The 19,924-nt window shown below is 44.8% G+C and overlaps 1 protein-coding gene across 1 annotated transcript in view; it reads left to right on the top strand.

Annotated features, from left to right (window-relative positions):
* Nucleotides 1-393: 393 nt before the first annotated feature.
* Nucleotides 394-19,924, top strand: part of LOC130130880 (B-cell scaffold protein with ankyrin repeats-like) — a 46,537-nt gene continuing 27,006 nt past the window's right edge. The window contains exons 1-6 of the mRNA XM_056300737.1: nt 394-420; nt 1,559-1,954; nt 6,959-7,101; nt 7,193-7,331; nt 7,558-7,700; nt 18,406-18,520. Coding sequence (XP_056156712.1) covers nt 408-420; nt 1,559-1,954; nt 6,959-7,101; nt 7,193-7,331; nt 7,558-7,700; nt 18,406-18,520 — 949 coding nt within the window. The 5' untranslated portion in view covers nt 394-407. The remainder of the gene's footprint in view (nt 421-1,558; nt 1,955-6,958; nt 7,102-7,192; nt 7,332-7,557; nt 7,701-18,405; nt 18,521-19,924) is intronic.

The raw sequence follows: 19,924 nt of genomic DNA, 5'->3' as shown, positions 1-19,924 counted from the left end.
CAGCAAGTGCCTTCTGGTGTTGATGGTCCAAAGGAGAAAAAAAACATGCAGAAAAGGCTAACTGACACACTAACACACTGGCCCAAGTCTGTGAATCACAGCCTTTTACATTAGGTTGTCATACGGATCTTGTGATGCATGACATCTCTAACTTTCTTCTGATCATGGTGTTCTGGAAAGACATTACAAAGATCATAAAAGGGAAGAAAGATTCTTCTCAGTGCTGCATAGAATTTTTTTTTTTTTTGTTTTGTTTTTTGCATACGCTCAGGCGAAAAGTCAATCTTATCCCCCTGTCCAATCTGGTGTAGGAGGAAACTCCCTCTTATCTGATCCACACCTGACAATAGCAACAGTGTTTTCCTGCCACTGTAGCCCAAGACCTGCAGACAAACAGCAGCAGAGCCATGAGTCAGATAGGTAAGGAATCCTTTTTCAGTTTCCACTAACTGACATTATCGCACTTATTTCAGTTACACGACACTGCGGCAGCTTTAAACCGCACGTCTTGCTGCATCTTCATGTTGCTGGGGCAACTGCTTTGGGGTTTTTTTTTTATTATTTGTTTTGAATATGTGACATCTTGAAATCAATGTGCATAGCAGCTTTACCACTTTTGGCAGAGTAATTTCAAGCATCAAATAGGGATGCAACTGGCGAAAAATGAAACTCACCGTTTGGATTTGCTAATGTCAAAATCTCAATGTGGCTCTGCATCAGTTGATCAAAACAAATGTTATCAGATCTGTGGAAAAGTGGATGTTGTTTTGTCCAATGCTGCACTGATGGCAGGACATACTATATGTGCCCTATGGGGAGAGCAAGAGAGAACCAAATTAACAAGCCTTTTCCACCAAACGTGCTATAAACTACTTGTAGTATCCAATTAAAATGATGAAGACCAGGCCCTCAGATTGTTATCTTCAAAATGGCTCTATTTGGAGAATTTACTGTCTCATAAACAGGGCTGGGCAATTACTCAATACTTTTGTTTATCATCTTTCAGCTGTCTTGTATCAGGACGAAAATTCAGATATCGTCGCATTGTGATGCATAGTTTTGATGTCTAAATTGATGATAGCGAGAATCTATTATTGAAAATATCTTGCAACATGAGATCTGAAATATTTGAGGGAGTTATAATTTGAAAACTGGTTTTTGGTTTGATATTATCTTATACTGTTTTTTTTATCTTATACTGTGTTTGCTGTGTTTGTCTGTGTCTGTCTTGCACTGTTGGTGAAGCCACAGCCCTCATTTCATTTTTAACATGTGCCTGCACATTGTTTTTAATGACAATAAAATTGAATTGAATTGAATTGAATTAAATTATACTATACATGACCAAGCAGTTCAATGTGATGAACCTCGGCTAGATTCGTGAACATATTTTTGTATATGTGCGGTAATATCATGATAGATATTTATATTGTGCACAATCCCCTATAATTACCATAATATCTTCCATATTGCCCAGCATTACGAGTAAGATGGATTTCAATACACTCTGTACTGCAGATGCATTTTACATGTTGGGACAACTATTATCTCTTTGCAGCTGAGGACCTGCTAATTATCTATGAGACAGAGGCAGAGCAATGGGCCACATATCTGCGTTCAGTCTTCATAGGCCCCATTAAGGAAAGTGGCATCTGCTGCTATGACATCGCTACCGTGTCCAGCCGACGGGACGACTTTCTGAGGTTGGTCCATTACAGGTGCAAGCTCCTGATCTTATCGCGGGGCATGCTGGAAGGTCTGTGCCAGCTACGTCGCTTCTTCCTGGCCCGCGTGCTGTGCCCTGCAACCCACGTGGTGGTGCTCCTGTGTGGGGTGGAGAGCCTGGCTCCCCTCTTGGAGATGGTGCCCCTCAAGGGCCATGAGTGCCTGCAGATCTCCAGTGAGCAGGACGCTCACGAATACCTGTCGGCCGTGAACGATATCATACGGAAAGGTAGGGAATGCTGGGCGAGCCCATGTGTCTCCTACCCCTGGTTCTGGTTCTGTCCCTTTTTCTGAATAAGTTACCGTGGACAGAAACATTACCTGTCTGTTTTCACCAAGCTAGGTGGTATGGTGACCACATGGCCTGGTCCAATCTCACAAACCAAACATTTGTGCATATCATATTTGCAGTTCTCAAAATACGTCGATTGCCAACGCGTCGATGAATAAGGACATAACTGAGGACAACCGTCGAGATCAACTTTTACACCATTTACACTCAGCACAAATTGTTACAGTTAATGACCGGCCTCCCAGATCCTTACCCTGACCTTAACCACACCAAACCCATACCTAAACATACCCAAACTTAACCGTCTCTAATGTGATACCTAGCCATAACCATATCTAACATCGTACCGAAACTTAACTATTTCCTATTTCTAATTCTAATAATACAAAAGCTGACAATCTGAGCTTCAAAAATGTCCCCATTCGTCCAAAAGTTGAAATGCATCGTATGCATCGTGACAGATGGTGATTTGATTCGCTGACATGTAGTCTCGCGAGGTATGTGTATATGCATATATGAAACTGCAAATATGTTGTGATGTGTGCAGAAGTTTTGTCTGTGAGACTGGGCTGCACAGCCCATACTGATGGCCAACAGGGTGAAAGTGAATGTGAGTGACAATTGTGACACTGTAAATTCTCCTGATGTTGGAAATCCAGAATATAATCAGTGTCTTCTGCTTAATAGCATTCAAGAGAGATTAGGTGAAACTTTCCTTCCATCATAAAGACGAGGGAAAAGAAGTCCTATTAAAGTTAAGGCCCTTAGCTATTTCAACAATTTGCTGAGCGACTTGTTTTTGTCTCTTTGTTTTATGTTTTTTTGGGGTTTGTTTTGCTCATAAGACTGATGATGTGTGGAGGCAGATTTGTAAAACCGAATATCTCCAGCTTGTCTTCATCTACCTTCTGAATAACTGCCTGCCTTCCTGTCCTGTCCCCCCAACAGCATTTTCCTAATTGCACTATTTGTATAAAACAACAAGGGGGACCAAAACTCATTCATACAGGTGTGTGCAGGTGGAACACATAATGCAAATCCCCTCTTCTTCCCTTTTCGCTGTTAATGATTATCAATATCCAGCCATGCAAATCCAGGTGTACCCTGCTTCACCTCATCGTCCTGTGACATGTGAAAGCAGTACAGACCAGACACCGAATCAAAATTGATATCCTAAGAACAAAATCATAACCTGCAATGAATAATTACTGCAATTCCCCTTTTTGTCAACATGTAATCAGATTAGTGTGTGTAGGTTTCGTTTTTGCTTTCTGTAGTCAGAATATGGTGTGATAATTATTTGGCTAAGTTGACATTTGAGTGCATGACTTGGTTCTCTCACCACAGAAACATTAAGGGACTTTAGCAAACTGCTAAGGTTGGCTTGACACAGAGAAATTTTCACGCAACTAGATGCAGGTTGCAAATTGCATGAAACATAATTTCCATGCAACTTGACAGCTCCACAAAGCGATTCAAACATAATCAAAGTCTCATACAACACAATTTAATATTTTATTTCACTAAAATTAGCCAGCTAGATTGGTAATTTTTCATCTGTCGTATCACTTTCTCGCTAGATTATATCATCATAATTACATTTGCACATCTGTATCTTATTTCGTATCGTTTTCTTGCTGGACACGTGTTGTATCACTTTTTCTTCTGGCACTGGCTGACTATTTTGTTTCATAATGGCTGTCCCGGAGAATAGGAAGAGAGCTATTGGTGCATTAATGCTTATTGATATGCTTGAGGAAGAAAAAAAAAACACAACCTAAAAAGGCTTAAAGTCTGTGGTGGAAGGACTGGCTACTCAAAACGGAGACCAATGGATAATTTCACACTCTATTCCAGGAGCTTGATCCAATGAGCCTCCGGTGAATGCATTCTCCCTGTGATTAAAGCTAAAAATAGAAAAAAATGAAAAATAAATTGATAAATAAATAAAGCGTCAGTCAGTGACGCGTCCAAGAGACCATCTCCTGTTTTATTATTTTGTTCATTTTGACGATAAGCCACCACATTGTTGAGTTGAAATCAATCAGTTGACATCACCCATCTACAGTAGTTTGACGTCATCACCTGACACATTATCAGCATTTTGATTGGCTGTGGCATGAAACTGCTTTCACAAAGTCGAGAGTTTTGCAACTGTTGCCACTGAGTTTCAGACAAGTTTCAAGTGCGTTGCAGAGGGCTTTACACCATGCAACTCAACTGCAACTTAGTTTCACCTAAAGCCAGCCTAATGTTGCAGCTAATGAATGGCCAGCTTTCGGGCAACTTGTAATATGCTTCAAATACAACCAGATGCATGATGAGGTCTGACACATTATGGGAATATTGCTACATATATTGCTAAGTTACAGAAAAGTTTAGGTGTCTGTATGAATGTCAGTTCAACCACAGGTATTGATTTCGGTGGAGACATCGGGGTAGTGGCGAAACTACCAAATATGCAGATGACGCAGTTGCACTGGGGCCCACAACAATTTAGGGCCCACATGCACAGACCCCTCTTTATCTCACCACTATCGTATCAAACATCTCAAGTACTGGGCCTACGGCATATGGCATGTTCAAAAATGTGCCAAGTGTGCCCATGCATAATTATGGACCTCCGTACTAATGTATACTACGCAGCAGAATAGACAACTTCATACAGCAAAAACCAGAACAGTGGGCCTATGATGTAAGTAGTATTTATTATTTATTTGACTAATAATTAACCTACACACTTGTTTTTTGTGTTTAGAAGGCCTATGCCCCAGACATGAATAATGTTGTCTATGTGTGGGAGCGCTGTCACCGAAATATGTTTTCATTTATGTCAAGGTGCGCAGTCACCGATTATGTTTTCATCTGTTGTGGTGCGCCAACACCAGATTTTGTTAAGTAGGGCTAGTCTATCACTATATTAGCCTTGCTATTATGACTCCTCTTCTATAGCACAGCAGTCTGTTTTCCTAGTAATCATTTCATTTAGGCATCAACTGTGCAGTGCGTTTCGCTGTTGCGGGTTGTTTTAAAGCTGCATGCTTTCCCTTCTTTCATACTCTACTGATATGATGTTATATCTGATTGCGATGGGTCGGCCAGGGTCCGCTCTGACCATCTTGCATTGGGGCCCAGCGCTGACTCCTTACACTGCTGCATCACGAATATGTACATGCTAATTATTACAGACTATTATAACGTTCATACACAAATATCTTTATGAATTTGATTGTGTACTTGGGTGGCACGGTGGTGCAGTGGTTAGCGTGGTTGCCTCACAGCAAGATGGTCCTGGGTTTGAGCCCCGGGGTAGTCCAACCTTGGGGGTCATCCCGGGTCATTCTCTGTGTGGCGTTTGCATGTTCTCCCTGTGTCTGTGTGGGTTTCATCTGGGGGCTCTGATTTCCTCCCACAGTCCAAAGACATGCAGGTCAGGTGAATTGGCTGTACTAAATTGTCCCTCGGTGTGACTGTGTGTGTATATGTGTGTATGTGTGTGTTGGTCCTGTGATGGCCTGGCGGTCTGTCCAGGGTGTCTCCCCGCCTGCCGCCTAATGACTGCTGGGATAGGCTCCAGCATCCCCGTGACCTTGAGTGAGGATAAGCAGTTTGGCTAATGAATGAATGATTGTGTCCTGGCATCCCAGCCCCGCTTCCTGGGTCTCATATCTGGCCCTGCTCTGACGACACCATCCCACACTGACTCTTGCCAACTTAGTCACCCATTTTCTCCACAGCTGTGGTTACTTCTCAGTTATGTTTCTGTGTATTCGAGTTCCACTGTTTAGTGGGTTGGTTGTCAGAGCGTAACATCATCTGTTCTCTTATGATCCTGATGCCCTCATATTTCCTACCATTAAATGTTTTGTTACCCGAATCACCTGCATCTGCACTTGGGCCCTCAATTCCTGTACCCCGGGACAGATGGATTCGATTTCATGAAGAAGGTCCATGTAATTATTACAGCATGCCTGTGGTAAATTGGAAATATGCATCCAATTTTTAGGTAATAATAAAATATTGCCCCCCTTGAAAACCATCAAATGGATTTGAGCTGTTATCAAATCTTTCCGCTGTCACACCTTACGCTGATTTCATGTTGACTAATGGGGAACACTTAAGGTCATTTTACACAAAAAAAAAGCAAACAAGAAGAGACTCAACAATTTCTTGAATACAGAAAGAATAACACTGCATACTTAAATGATGAATAAAGACCTACTTTATAAGACTTAAGGGAATGATTCTGTAAATATTGTGAAAATCCTTTTTTTTGAGGGGGGGGGATTTTTCCCCCTTTTTCCTCCCCAATTGTACTTGGCCAATTACCCTCACTCTTCCGAGCCGTCCCGGTCGTTGCTCCACCCCCTCTGCCGATCTGGGGAGGGCTGCAGACTACCACATGTCTCTTCCGATACATGTGGAGTCACCAGCCACTTCTTTTCACCTGGCAGTAAGGCGTTTCGCCAGGGGGATGTAGCGCATGGGAGGATCCCGCTATTTCCCCCAGTTCCCCCTCCCCCCCAAACAGGCGCCCCAACCGACCAGCGGAGGCGCTACTGCAGTGACCGGGCCACATACCCACATCTGGCTTCCCATCTGCAGACACAGCCAATTGTGTTTGTAGGGACACCCAACCAAACCAGATGTAACATGGGGATTCGAACTGGCATCCGCCATGTTGGTAGGCAATGGAATAGGCCGCTACGCTACCCGGGTGCCCCGTGAAAATCCTTTCTGAAAATAAAAATGTGTTTTCAAAAAATTGCATGCATTTGTTCTCATGTATGCAACTGAGTGCAGGTTGCGCATAATATGTGCATATATATATGTAAAATATGAGCATTTCATTTGAGCTGTCCGAAAAACTACGCCCCCACCAACTTTCCATTAAAACATAGAGCCATCATCTCATCATTTCATTGCCCTGGTCTTTGACAGGTGGCTCATCCAGTGCTGAGAATGTCAGCGTCTCACCCAGCAGGTCACTGGGACCAAAGCAAATGCCGGATCAAACGCCGCCAGAGAGATCACCCAGCGGCAAACCCAGTGTTGTGGTTGTGCCTTCCAAAGTTCCCTGTGGGGTAAGACACTGACCAACCACTAGTTGGACCTCATCTTTAAGTACACCAAAGACTGGGTACACTACAGCACAAAGCGGTTTATCTTTCACAGAGCTCTACGGAGGTGTTCATTCTCTTGAAAGATAAAGTGGCGAGCAGTGACGCCGAGGTTGAATTTAGCATTGACAATCAGCGGGTGACGGTGAAGCCTGACCAGTGGAATGAGCGAGTCCTCTGTGTCAGTGCACCAGGTGAGGAAAATAACAACCACAGGATTACAAGGCAAAAAAAAAAGGCATATTTACTGCAGTTATCTTTCACTCCACATAAAGTTAACCTCAGAAAAGGTCATTTTTTTCAGTGAGATACAATGGGAAGGGGTAAAGTGTGAATGGCAAACTATCTGTGAGCACTGAATGTGTGCTGTGCTTCTCTGTTTCCGGACATTTTCTGTTAAATTGTTTTTGTCCGGCCCAGATCTCCCTGCAGGAAATGTTACTTTGACCCTGTACTGCAGTGGCGCGGCCCTGAGCGAGGCACAGTTGCATTACTACAGCACCATGGAGGAGATTACCAGGCTTTTGACAATGGTGGCGAACCCTGTTGACTTCATGTGCCAGGTAGGCCTGTAAATCAGGGCATCCCATGAGAACCGCAGATTTACTCTAAATGTTCCTTTTTCACTTAAGATGTCTTTTTGTGCATGTAGGGAGTTTAATACTTGGCACAACAGGTGAACACAATGAACTATATGGCAGAATAGAAAACCAGCAGTAGTGCTGGTACCCAAGGATCAGACTCAAGGATCTGATTCATATCTCAAGATTTATTGTTAAAATTTATTATTAAGATCTATTGACTATTACCACCAATAGTCAATTGCCGGCAGCCATACCAACATGTAGCCTGACTCTGCCAAATTACGGAAGCTAAGCAGGTATGGGCTTGGCTAGTACTTGAATGGGAGACCTCCTAGGAAAACTTGAGTTGCTGCCAGAAGTGATGTTGGTGAGCCAGTAGGGGGAAGTCTTCCCTCTGGTCCTAATAAAAACAACAAATATCAAATCCCAATGCGCCAGTGCAGCGATGGGGACATTGTGCTAGAGGAGATGCCGTCCTTCGGATGAGATGTTAAACCAAGGTCCTGACTCACTGTGGTCATTAAAGATCCAATGGCACTTTTTGCAAAGAATAGCGGGGTTCCCCGGTGTTCTGGCAAAATTCCCAACCTGGCTCTCTTCATCTCCATCTGGCCACCTAATCATCCTCCCACGTAATTGGCTCAATGATTCCTCCCTCTCCACCTCAAGATGATGTGTGGTGAGTGTTCTGGTGCAAAATGGCTACCGTGCATCACCCAGGGTGCTACACATTGGTGGTGGATGAGGTGAGTTACTGCCTTCAACGGGAAGCGCTTTGGGTGTCTAGAAAAGTGCTATATAAATGTAATGATGATTATTATTAATAATAATAGGGTTATTCCCAAAGGAAAATCCCCAAATGGTGTGGGTGGGGTCCCCTGATTTCTGTAATTTAGACACATTCTCAGATCAACGATGATATGTTGACTTTGGCCTAACCATATACCTAGCCAAAGAAAGTCAGTTGTTCATCTGGACACAACCGATTCTGAGAGAGAAACGCTTCATCACTCATCTAAGTGACCTCTTCAGTCTAAACTGACTGCAGGTGTCCCCACCCGTATAAACAATACACTTGCACAACGACCGAACCGACGATTGGTTCCATATGCAAATTGACGTGATCATTAACTAGAGTTAACATGGTCATGTGTACTATTCAAAGAGGATTGGGGAATAGTTGTAAACACAACATTGTAAGATGGTGACAGATGTACTCTTAACCCCCCCCCGCCCCAGTTCGGGGATGGTCGTTCCCTCTTAACATAGATGGCATCTTTAACTTCCCCGCTCAAACCATCGTTCCTCCCTATCAAGGATGTGCACATCCTCATCCCTGAAAGAGTGGCCACTGGCCTGTAGATGGGTGTAGACTTCAGAGTCCTGGCCTGAAGCGTTAGCTCTCCTGTGTTGTGCCATACTCTTGGCCAGCGTCTGTTTAGTTTCCTCAACGTATAAGTCATGGCAATCCTTCTGGCACTTAACGGCATGCACTATACTGCTCTGTTATATTGCTCGGCACAAACTAGCTAAGAGGATGGTTTAAATCTGATTGGATAAATATGACAGACGAGGGAGATAATGACCATTGTTGATCTGAGAATGTCTCTCACTTGCAGAAAATCAGGAAAACTGGGAGGGCCACGGTCAAGCGTACTTTTTGTTTCATTCATCAATTACTTTCAAAAACATCACATATCTAATGCCATTAGACATGGGTAATAATAATAATAATAATTATTATTATTATTATTATACAAATTTCCTTTAACTTAATGCCATAATACAACATCATAACCGGGCCCACTCCTTGGGCCTAGGGTTAGAATGAGGTAGAAGTCTATTTGATGGATAGTGCCTTTCTTAGGATAAGAGATGTTCCAAGTAGTGCGATCTTCTGTAGTTCTTGTTTATTATTATTATCATTATTATTATTATCATTTCATTTAACAGGCGCTTTTCTAGACACCCAAAGCACTTCACATTGAAGGAGGTAACTCACCTCAACCACCACCAATGTGTAGCAGTAATGTCATTATAAAGTAATTTAGATGACATGCAAATCAAACTTACCTAGATGTAATGTTACTTGTTTTTACTTTTCAATATCGGCAACACCACAATATTATATGTATACATTTTTTTTTGGGGGGGGGGGGGCGCGCGCGCTTTTACCCTATTTTCCAAGCCATCCCAGTCGCTGCTTCCTCCGATACATGTGGAGTCGCCAGCCCCTTCTTTTCACCTGACAGTGGGGAGTTTCGCCAGGGGGGGATGTAGCGGGTGGGTGGATCACGCTATTCCCCCCCCCCCGAACAGGCACCCCGACTGACAAGAGGAGGCACTAGTGCAGCAACCAGGACACATACCCACAATCCGGCTTCCCACCAGCAGACACGGCCAATTGTGTCTGTAGGGATGCCCAACCAAGCCAGAGGTAACACGGGGATTTGAACCGGCGATCCCCGTGTTGGTAGGCAACGAAATAGACCGCTATGCTACCCGGAAGCCCCAATACTATATTTGTTGAGTAGGTATTTAATATACAGTGAAATGACTGGTAAATGACTGACTTTTCTCTCCAATTTTATTGAGCAATGTCATTTGTGATGTAGGAATGACAGTGTTGTTCATACAGTTAGAGAGCATCCAGCTACAGGGATGAGATGATCCCAACATTGATTCAAATACGCACACATCAGACTATTAAAAAGACATTGAAAGGAAGATAAATATACTCAGCGTTCATCCAGCTGAGGTGTGGGTGCGCTATTGTTTACCATCTGGTCTCTGAAATTCATGAGATGGCAGGTTTCAAACTTGCCTCCGTCACAAACACTCAGTTTGATTGTAGTTTTTTTTTCTTCTGCTGAAGAAGCAAACTTAAGACGTCCACTTCACGATGCCAAAAGACCAGTGCTGCCAAGAGAATTAATGACAGCAGTGCTTCAAACCGAGACTCTAAATTGGCAGTACAGGACACGGATGTCTTGCGGTAATAACTTCAGCCGAACGAACTGACAACATTTACCATCTCCTTTTAATGTGGCAGAGGAATTTCCTTTGCACTCAAGCTGTTATTTCTGTGTTAATAAAAAACTCAGTACAATGCTAGACGGCCTTAAGAAGCCAAATGGATATATGTTGTTAATCCCTTAACGTTTGGAAGTTCTCTCATAGGCAGCCAGACAAAGTGAAGGGCCCCTGGAGCAGATAGGGTGAATTAATATCTTATTATCTCATACCTTGAATCCTCCAACTGGTGGATGCCCTCACTGACCATGACTAGGCCATCCTTCCATCCAAACCCCCATTCCCTTCCAGGGGCAAGCCGTGCTTGAGCACTGTAAATTCAAATTGGTATCAATTTACAATAAAGTACACTTTATACAGTAAAGGGTTTATAAGTGGATACTAATTACTTTATTTATGTTACGATTTCCTTTGATAATATGTTATAAATCAGTAATAAGATGTTATAGCATATTAACAAAAACGCTTTTGGGGTTGCCAGATTGGGAGCCCACATGGGAAGAGTTTGCATAGACAGAGATTGTCTATGCTAACTCTTCCCATGGTTTTTGAGAGATTTAAAAACCATGTGATGAGGTAGACAAGATAGCTAAACCGTTGTATGGCAGCCAGGGGCGCAACTACCCATTTGTTGAGGGGTACGCAATGTCAACATCCCCCCCCCCAATCGTCAAATTCCAATATTGTCAGAACAGCACAGGAGACGTCATATATGTACAAAATACAACCAAAACTACATGCAACACCTATGGGGTTAGTCAGAAAGATATAAATATTATGTCTGTATTTTAAATGACAAAACAAAGACAATTGACAACAATGACTCATTTTTGTATCTTGTATGTGTATATTTTTCACCATTGTTTTGGCGCCCCTTTGCGTAGCACCCCTACACACTGCATATGTTGCATACCCCCTTTTAGCGCCTCTGAACAGCCTCACTAAACACAACCTAACTTTGACCTAAATTTAAACACCGCCTAACCTTAAACTTAACCACTGTATTTCCCACCACTATAGTATAAATATCAGCTTTTGCATTTGCATTGCACAACATTTTCAAGTTATTTGTTCGCAGAACAACGAGAACATGAACTGGCAGTCCTCACTGGTCACATGGTTTTTGATTAACGTCTTTGGAGACTCTCTCATATTGATATGACCCAGGTTGGCAACCCGGAAGTCTTTTTATTAATGCATCGTAACATATTATTGCCCATTTATAATTCATTAAAGCAGAGCTGGGTAACTTTTTTTGCTTCAACATATTGTAGCAAATTCGGGGGGCAACCACAGGAACTGCCGCAGCTGGGACGCGAACCCGTATCTGCCGCACCACGGGAGACATTGCTAACCGCTCGACTAAAGGGTCCGACCCGTTAGCTAAGGGCCAACGTGTCTACTTATCCATGCACGTTACACTACCCCCCTCCTTCGGGAAGCGCGTCCCCGCGCTTAAGCATATCAGCTCCTTCGCGCCTCTGGGCGTATACGCTTCCGATGGCCTTACGGTCTCACCATCCCACTTCTGACACCAATGTAGCCAATTCGGGGGGCAGTCCGGGAAGTGCCACAGCCGGGACGCGAACCCGTGTCTCCCACTCCGCAAGCGACAACGTTAACCAGTCGACTAAAGGGTAGACTCGTTAGCCAAGGGCCAACGTGTCTACTTATCATGCACGTTACAATATTGTAACGACCACGGATGAGTAGACTCGTAAGCCCTTGGCTAACGGGTCTGACCCTTTAGTTGACTGGTTAGCGCAGTCGCCCGTGAGACCCAGGTTCGCATCCCAGCTGCGGCGGAATCCCAGCTGCCCCCTGAATTCGCTACACTGGTGTCAGAAGTGGGATGGTGAGACCGTGAGGCCATCGGAAGCGCGTGCGCCCAGAGGCATGAGGGAGCTGATATGCTGAAGCGCTTCCCGAAGGAGGAGGGTAGTGTAACGACCCCTGGTGACTCGCTAGCCCTTGGCTAACAGGTCGGACCCTTTAGTTGACTGGTTAGCCCAGTCCGGGTTCCCATCCCGGTTGCGGCGGAATCCCGGCTGCCCCCTGAATTTGCTACCATCTCATTAGATTAATTTTGGTCGCAGAGTGTGGTGGCGACGGGAGAATGACACAATCACAATTCATATCAGTTTCCAAGAAGCCTTGTTTTCGTTATAAAATTTGCCTGCCTACGAGCACGAGATTACTTTAGGGCACACATATTAGTATACAAATTTCCCTTTACCTTGGGGCGTCCGGGAAGCATAGCGGTCTAGTCCGTTGCCTACCAACACGGGGATCACCGGTTCAAATCCCCGTGTTACCTCCGGCTTGGTCGAACGTCCCTACAGACACAATTGGCCGTGTCTGCGGGTGGGAAGCCGGATGTGGGTATGTATCCTGGTCGCTGCACTAGCGCCTCCTCTGGTCGGTCGGTCGGTCGGTCGAGGCGCCTGTTCAAGGGGGAACTGGGGGGTGGCATGATCTTCCCACGCGCGACGTTGCCGTAGTGAAACTCCTCACTGTCAGATGGAAAGTAGCGACTGGCGACTCCACATGTATCGGAGGAGGCATGTGGTAGTTGTTGTAGGGTAATGTTATGCAGCCAACAGCTCCCCCTGGGGGCACTGATGGATGCATACTTGCCCTGTGTAACATGCCTCAGTTCTGTTATGGGCACAGCCGGTGAATACATGTTACTAAGCGACACAGCCCGACTCTGTCTGTTATTCATATGCACCTACACTTGCAACACGGTGTCAGAAGCTGTATTGGAACCCAACGTGAGTCTTACGTTGCCTGTTGCTTGAACAGCGAGCGTTTATTTTTTTACTAAGCGTAGCTAGAAGTTTCAGTTAGCCTGCTAGCATTAGCATCGAGCCAAGACGATGGCTTCCAATATTCCGCCGCCGGAGCCCATGAAGATGACTGGGGATCTTCACAGCAACTGGGCTAGCTTTCGATCAGAGTTTGAGGATTATGTGCTTGCGACCGGGATCGACAAGGCAGAGAAGCCGGTGCAGGCAGCGACGCTCCGGAGGCTAATGGGGAAGGAATGCCTCCATGTTTACGTGCACAACCTGGGACTCACAGCGGAAGAGCAGAAAGACACCGGAGCGATACTCGACAAACTGGGGGAATACTTCACACCTACCAAAAACGTCATCTTTGAGAGGTATGTTTTTGGCAACCTTAAACAAGAGGAAGAAGAACCTGTGGATGCTTTTGTCACGAGACTGAGAGAAAAGGCTGCCACATGTGAATATGGAGCTATAAGAGGCGAGCTTATAAGGGACAGGCTTGTTCTTGGAACAACTGATGAGGGCGCCAGACGACGCATGCTAAGAGAAAAGGAGCTTAAGTTGGAGGGAGCTATTGACATTTGCCGTGCAGCGAAGGTGTTGGACAATAAGTTAAAATCCATGTCACTTAGCAGCTCTGTGACTGCGGAGAGCATCAATGTAGCACATGGACAGCGACCAGGACGGAGACCTACCAGCAGGCCATCCGAGCCCACCAACACATCTGCACAGCCACAGAGAGGCACAGGTGAATGCAAGTACTGTGGCACACCGCACAGACGGGGGCGAGACCTGTGCCCCGCATTTGGAAAGTCATGTCGCTTGTGTGGCACTGCTAATCACTTTGCCAAAGTATGCATGAAAAGAGGCCAGCAAGCACCGTCAGTTGAACGCTGTGGATGACCCGCCGCTAGGGGACCCGGAGGACAGCGACCGCGATGAGAGGGATGTGTACACGGCTGAGAGCGTGGGGGCTGTGAACACTCAAAGGAAAAAGTGGTTTGTAAACCTGCCACTGCACAGAGGGGTCCAGAGGTGCCAGCTTGACTCTGGAGCCACCTGCAACGTGATGAGCTTGAAAGACAAGATGAGACTGGCGCCTAGAGTGCCTCTTCAGAAAAGTCTCACCAGGCTGGGACTCTACAACAGTGAGTGGATGAGCTCAATGGGCGTGTACAGCACACAGTGTGTCATCAGGGGCAAGACGCACAGACTGGACTTTGAGGTCGTGCGCACCAGCCAGAAGCCCTTGCTTTCAGGGGAGACATGCGAGAGACTTGGCTTGATACACTTCATCATTCCCGAAGAGCTGAATAAAGTGGAGCACTGCAAGACAGGTGAGCTAACCAAAGGCTGTCTCATTAACACTTACAATGATGTGTTCACCAGCCCAGTCGGGTTGCTGCCGGGTGATGTTCACTTCGAGTTGGATAGCACTGTGGCCCCTGTCCAGTGCGCACCAAGAAATGTCCCGGTGGCCCTCAAGGCAGCTGTTAAGGCACAGCTGGACCAATATGAAAAGGATGGACACTTAACCACAGTCACTCAGCCCACAGACTGGATTAGCAATCTGGTCATAGTGAAGAAGCCAGACAAATTGAGGCTTTGCATCGACCCCAAGCCACTTAACCGAGCCCTGAAAAGGTCCCATTACCTCATGCCCACTTTAGATGACGTGCTGTACAAGCTGCCTAAGGCACGTATCTTCACCCTGGTGGATGCGCGCGACGCATTCTTGCAGTGTCGCCTTGATGAGGAGAGCAGCCTGATGACAACGTTCTGGACGCCGTGGGGTAGAAAGCGATGGCTGAAGCTCCCTTTTGGCGTGTCAGTCGCACCAGAGCTGTACCAGAGGAAACAACATGAGCTGCTGGCCGGTTTGAAAGGAATTGAGCCCATAGCCGATGACATCCTCATAGTCGGCTGTGGGGACACGGAGGAGGAGGCCGTTCGCAACCACGACGCAAACCTCATTGCTCTGATGGACAGATGCAGGGAAGTGAAGCTGAGGCTGAGTATAATAAAAAAGCTACAGTTTCGTGTGAGGGAGGTCCGCTTCCACGGCCACATACTGTCGGTGGAGGGCCTCAAAGCTGATCCCGAGAAGGTCAGGGCAGTCCTGGACATGCCAAACCCCACGGATGCAAAAGGCGTTCAGCGGTGTGTCGGCTTCGTTAACTATTTATCGAGGTTTATGCCCCGCTTGTCAGAGGTGTGTGAACCGCTGAGAAGGTTGCTGGACAAAGGTGTGCTGTGGCACTGGTTGCCCAAACCTGATGCTGCTATGAAAGAAATCAAGACGCTGGTCACGGCGGTGCCAGTACTACGTTACTATGATGTCAGCAAGCCAGTCACCATACAGAGCGACTCCAGTCAGACCGGTTTGGGCTGCTGCCTGCTTCAGGGGGGACAGCCGGTCGCGTTCGCCTCCCGCGTGCTGAACCAGACGGAGCAAAACTATGCACTATTTCCAATGCACTACTTTAATATTGGGATATGAGCACTAATGTTCTAATGGCTAATACTATCCATTATATTACTCAGTATTGTATTCTACGAAAGGAAGGGAGATGTTGTAGGGTAATGTTATGCAGCCAACAGCTCCCCCTGGGGGCACTGATGGATGTATACTTGCCCTGTGTAACATGCCTCAGTTCTGTTACGGGCACAGCCGGTGAATACATGTTACTAAGCGACACAGCCCGACTGTCTGTTATTCATATGCACCTACACTTGCAACAGTAGTCTGCAATGCAGCCCTCCCTGGATCGGCAGAGGGGGTGGAGCAGCGGCTGGGACGGCTCGAAAAAGTGGGGTAATTGTCGGGATACAACTGGACAGAAAAGGGGGGAAAATGTAAAAAAAAAACTACTTTACTTTGTTGTAAACACAGCTCCTCTTCTTCCATGGCTGTCTTTCGAGCTATGATGTGGGACTGCAGATGCAAATTAACTGCCAGCTAACTCTGGTGCAATTGTAAAATTGTGCGTTGTCCCTCTCAAATAAACAATAAACTAATGTCTGAACCGCGATTTGGCCTAATTATTGGGTTGTGGGAGTGCAGGAATGAGGAGACGGAGAGATCGAGTCGAGTCAATTCCGTTTACTCGCCACACAAAACGACACCGATACAGCGCAATCACTCGTGGCAACCAGCTAACCGCTAGGCTGCTGCAAACATGGCTCCACCCCGGAAACTCCGAGCAGTGCCTACGTCAGCACTCTGAACGTCTGCCTTAAAGGAGCAGCAGCCCCTGGTGAATCTACCCTCAAATGTGTATCGCCACAAGGTCATGTAGGCCTAAATGTGTGGTTTTTTTTATTGTATTGTTGCTTTTATGCTATGGACCGGCTGTATGTCCGAAATAAAGATTATTATTGTAAACTGCTAATAAGACACGTTAGCCCCTAGTTAATGGGTCTAACCCTTTAGCCAAGCGGTTAGTGATGTCGCCTTGTGGTGCAGCACACCTCGTATCGAATCCCGCACCGGACAAGAAAATAACCATTTACATTATTATTATTATTATTATTATTATTAAACGGCTGTTTTTTGCGTGACTACGTTTAAAAGGCGGCTGTTTTGACATCGGTTCCGTGAACAACTTTTGACATAATTGTAGCCCGTGGAATTAGATACCACACAGGACACAATTACTTCCGGGGTTCTTGTAGCTTTAATTTTATTGTTTGAACCTTCGAATGCAGATCGTTTTACTGAGTGCATAAATTCCTGTGTCTTTCGAGCAAACAGCTCATAAATGTCCACAGATGTGGCAAGTTTAACAGAAAAGATTTTAAAAGGAAAATAAATACAACATACAACATACGGTGCAAAATACGGCAGTGGACTATGTACGTTAAACAGGGTTTAACAAAGACATGTGGAACTTCCTGAAGATCGCGCAACTTCTCACTCTGTCAGTTACCTTTGAACAGAATTAAAATGCATATAAAACCTTTACATCCCAAATACAATGGCATGGTGTGGCTTTATTCACGCCAACATTGCCTTGTCATGCCTGCAATGGCGAACAGTGGTCGACGGCTCGCGCCCAAAATCACCGAACATCAACTCCAGTAGCGTCTAAATCAAACCATCTTGTCAAATTACCGACATACAATATTGTTTGGAATAATGTTACAGGTATATTTCACAAGATATTTACCTTTACTTACTACGGAGTCAGAGCACCGTCACACCGCAATCTCCAGGTGGTTCACACAGGAAAAAAAAAGAATACCCAAGATGCACTTGGATAACTTGCACGGAGTTACAATAAAAGTCCGCAACACTGCCACTTACTGGTCAAAACATGCAATGACAACCAAAACTATAAAAATACACTCACAATCTGCTTCACAATTTAACTACATCAAATGACATTTTACATGGCTTGACAGTGTAACAATTACATATATTAACAGTTAAACTATACTAAATTTAAGTGGAAAATCATTTAACATATTTAACAGATTTACCACCCGGCTACATAATAGAAAACTGTTTTCGCCTATTCGTTTTGACAGAGCAACGACCAGTGGGGAAACTCCATCACTCACTCACGGAGAACCACGTGTGTAGGGATCGCCCCGCTGTTCGATGGCTAATGTTAAAGACGTCACCGAAATCCAAAAGGCAACCTGGTGCCAGTTTAATAAATTAGTTGACCATCGATAAAGGAATGCCAACCACTTATAATCTCTTCATAAAGTATGCCTTATTGTAAAGCAAATTAAAACCTAGCTGAGGAACAACATTTGGGCGTGTTGAGGAGCTTCCAGTTCCTTGACGGGGCATCAATTTTCGGTTTCAGCTTGTTGTCCGCTTGCTAATGGGCTGTCTATGTGGTTTCCAGGCTTTCCAGGTGACCTCTGTGGAGGAGTTAGATCAAAAGCTGTCCTCTATCCTGGTGAAGGCGATGCCGTCTGGGGGCTTTCAGGGACTGCAGTGTGACAACGCACCCGAAAAAGGTATCTTGGGAAAACGTTCACTCTTTCTTAGCGGTGAGAAACACGTGGTGTGTTTTGAGTGTATTCCCGCCAAGAATATCCTTCTTCTGCTCATTGTCTGTCAGGGACCAACCAAAGCTGTCGCTGACCGCTTGCTCGAAAGTTTATTTTGAGTTTCAGGATTATTTACGCAAACATACACAAGAATTGTTTGTGGATGACATCATCAAAGTGTTTATCACGTTTGAGGATGCAAACTGTCAATCATAGTCGAATGTTAGACTGTCCTGTCACGTGTAACATGTTATTTTCACGAGGCGTTAGCTAAGTATGCGCGGATCCGGTAGATGCTGCAAAAACCAGTAAATCACACTGAATAATTGTCTCTTAATTCTACTGTAATCTCTTGCCTCTTAATTATCTTCTTCTTCTTGTCTCTTCATTATATTGAGACAAAAATAACAGTATTCCGGGCTGATGGCTAACTTTTGTCGGTAGTATAATTAATTCCTGCTTCTTAATGTTCACTTATTTAATCCAGTTCCTGTAGAACTGCTCATAGCTAACTTATTAGCATCGAGTCAGACAATTTGTGATAATGAAAGACATAATAAAGCTGCGCCTTGTTTTAAAAGCAGGATATTAGCATCATTCATGGTAGCACTCTTCACAGCCGTATGTCCGCCTGATTCATTAGCTTCACCTCAGCATCTGTTTACGTGACAGCAATGTTCCTGCATGCTGCTCAATGTTGCGATCTATTACTCTTGCATGATGGGCATTTTCCACCATAAAGAAAGTCCTCCATTATCTTTCTGCTCATTATACAGTCAGATTAATGGCTTCCTCAGCCGCCCAGATTGATTCCTAACTGCACAGGGAAATGTTTTCTTGAAAACCTGGTCAATATGTCTCTGAGAAGTCTCCCTTCGATCCTTTTTTAATGTGTTTCATTTCTTACGCCGCATTGGGTCAACTTGTCAGCAAGTCAGATCAAAATTGATTATTTGTTTTCTAACATCACTTATTATTTGAATTGGCGTGCACTTTGTTACTGTCTTTCTAGTGCAAAAAATACAAGTATAAAAGGTAGAATTCGTTTTTTCCCTCTTTTTCACTTTTTAAAAGAGCCCCCCCCCCCCCCCGCCCCAGTTTAGTTTATCTCAGCCAATCCTTTTTCCTCATGATGTCATCAGACATACAACCTATCCGGTCAAATCCTAAAAATATGAAACCCCGTCCAGCTTTCCTGCCAACTCTTGCTTGTAGTTATCGCTCAAAGGTCAGCTCATTAGTGTTAAAGAGGACTAGACCACTCCCTCACAATTCTTGAGACAACTGAGAACAGTTAGGGATAAAGGTATATTTTAAAAAAAACCCACAATATTATCAATTTACCAATAAAACTGTTGCTGAATGTTTTAT

Source organism: Lampris incognitus, chromosome 20, assembly GCF_029633865.1.
Source record: "Lampris incognitus isolate fLamInc1 chromosome 20, fLamInc1.hap2, whole genome shotgun sequence".
Taxonomy (NCBI): domain Eukaryota; kingdom Metazoa; phylum Chordata; class Actinopteri; order Lampriformes; family Lampridae; genus Lampris; species Lampris incognitus.
This window is presented reverse-complemented; position numbering and strand designations above follow the sequence as displayed.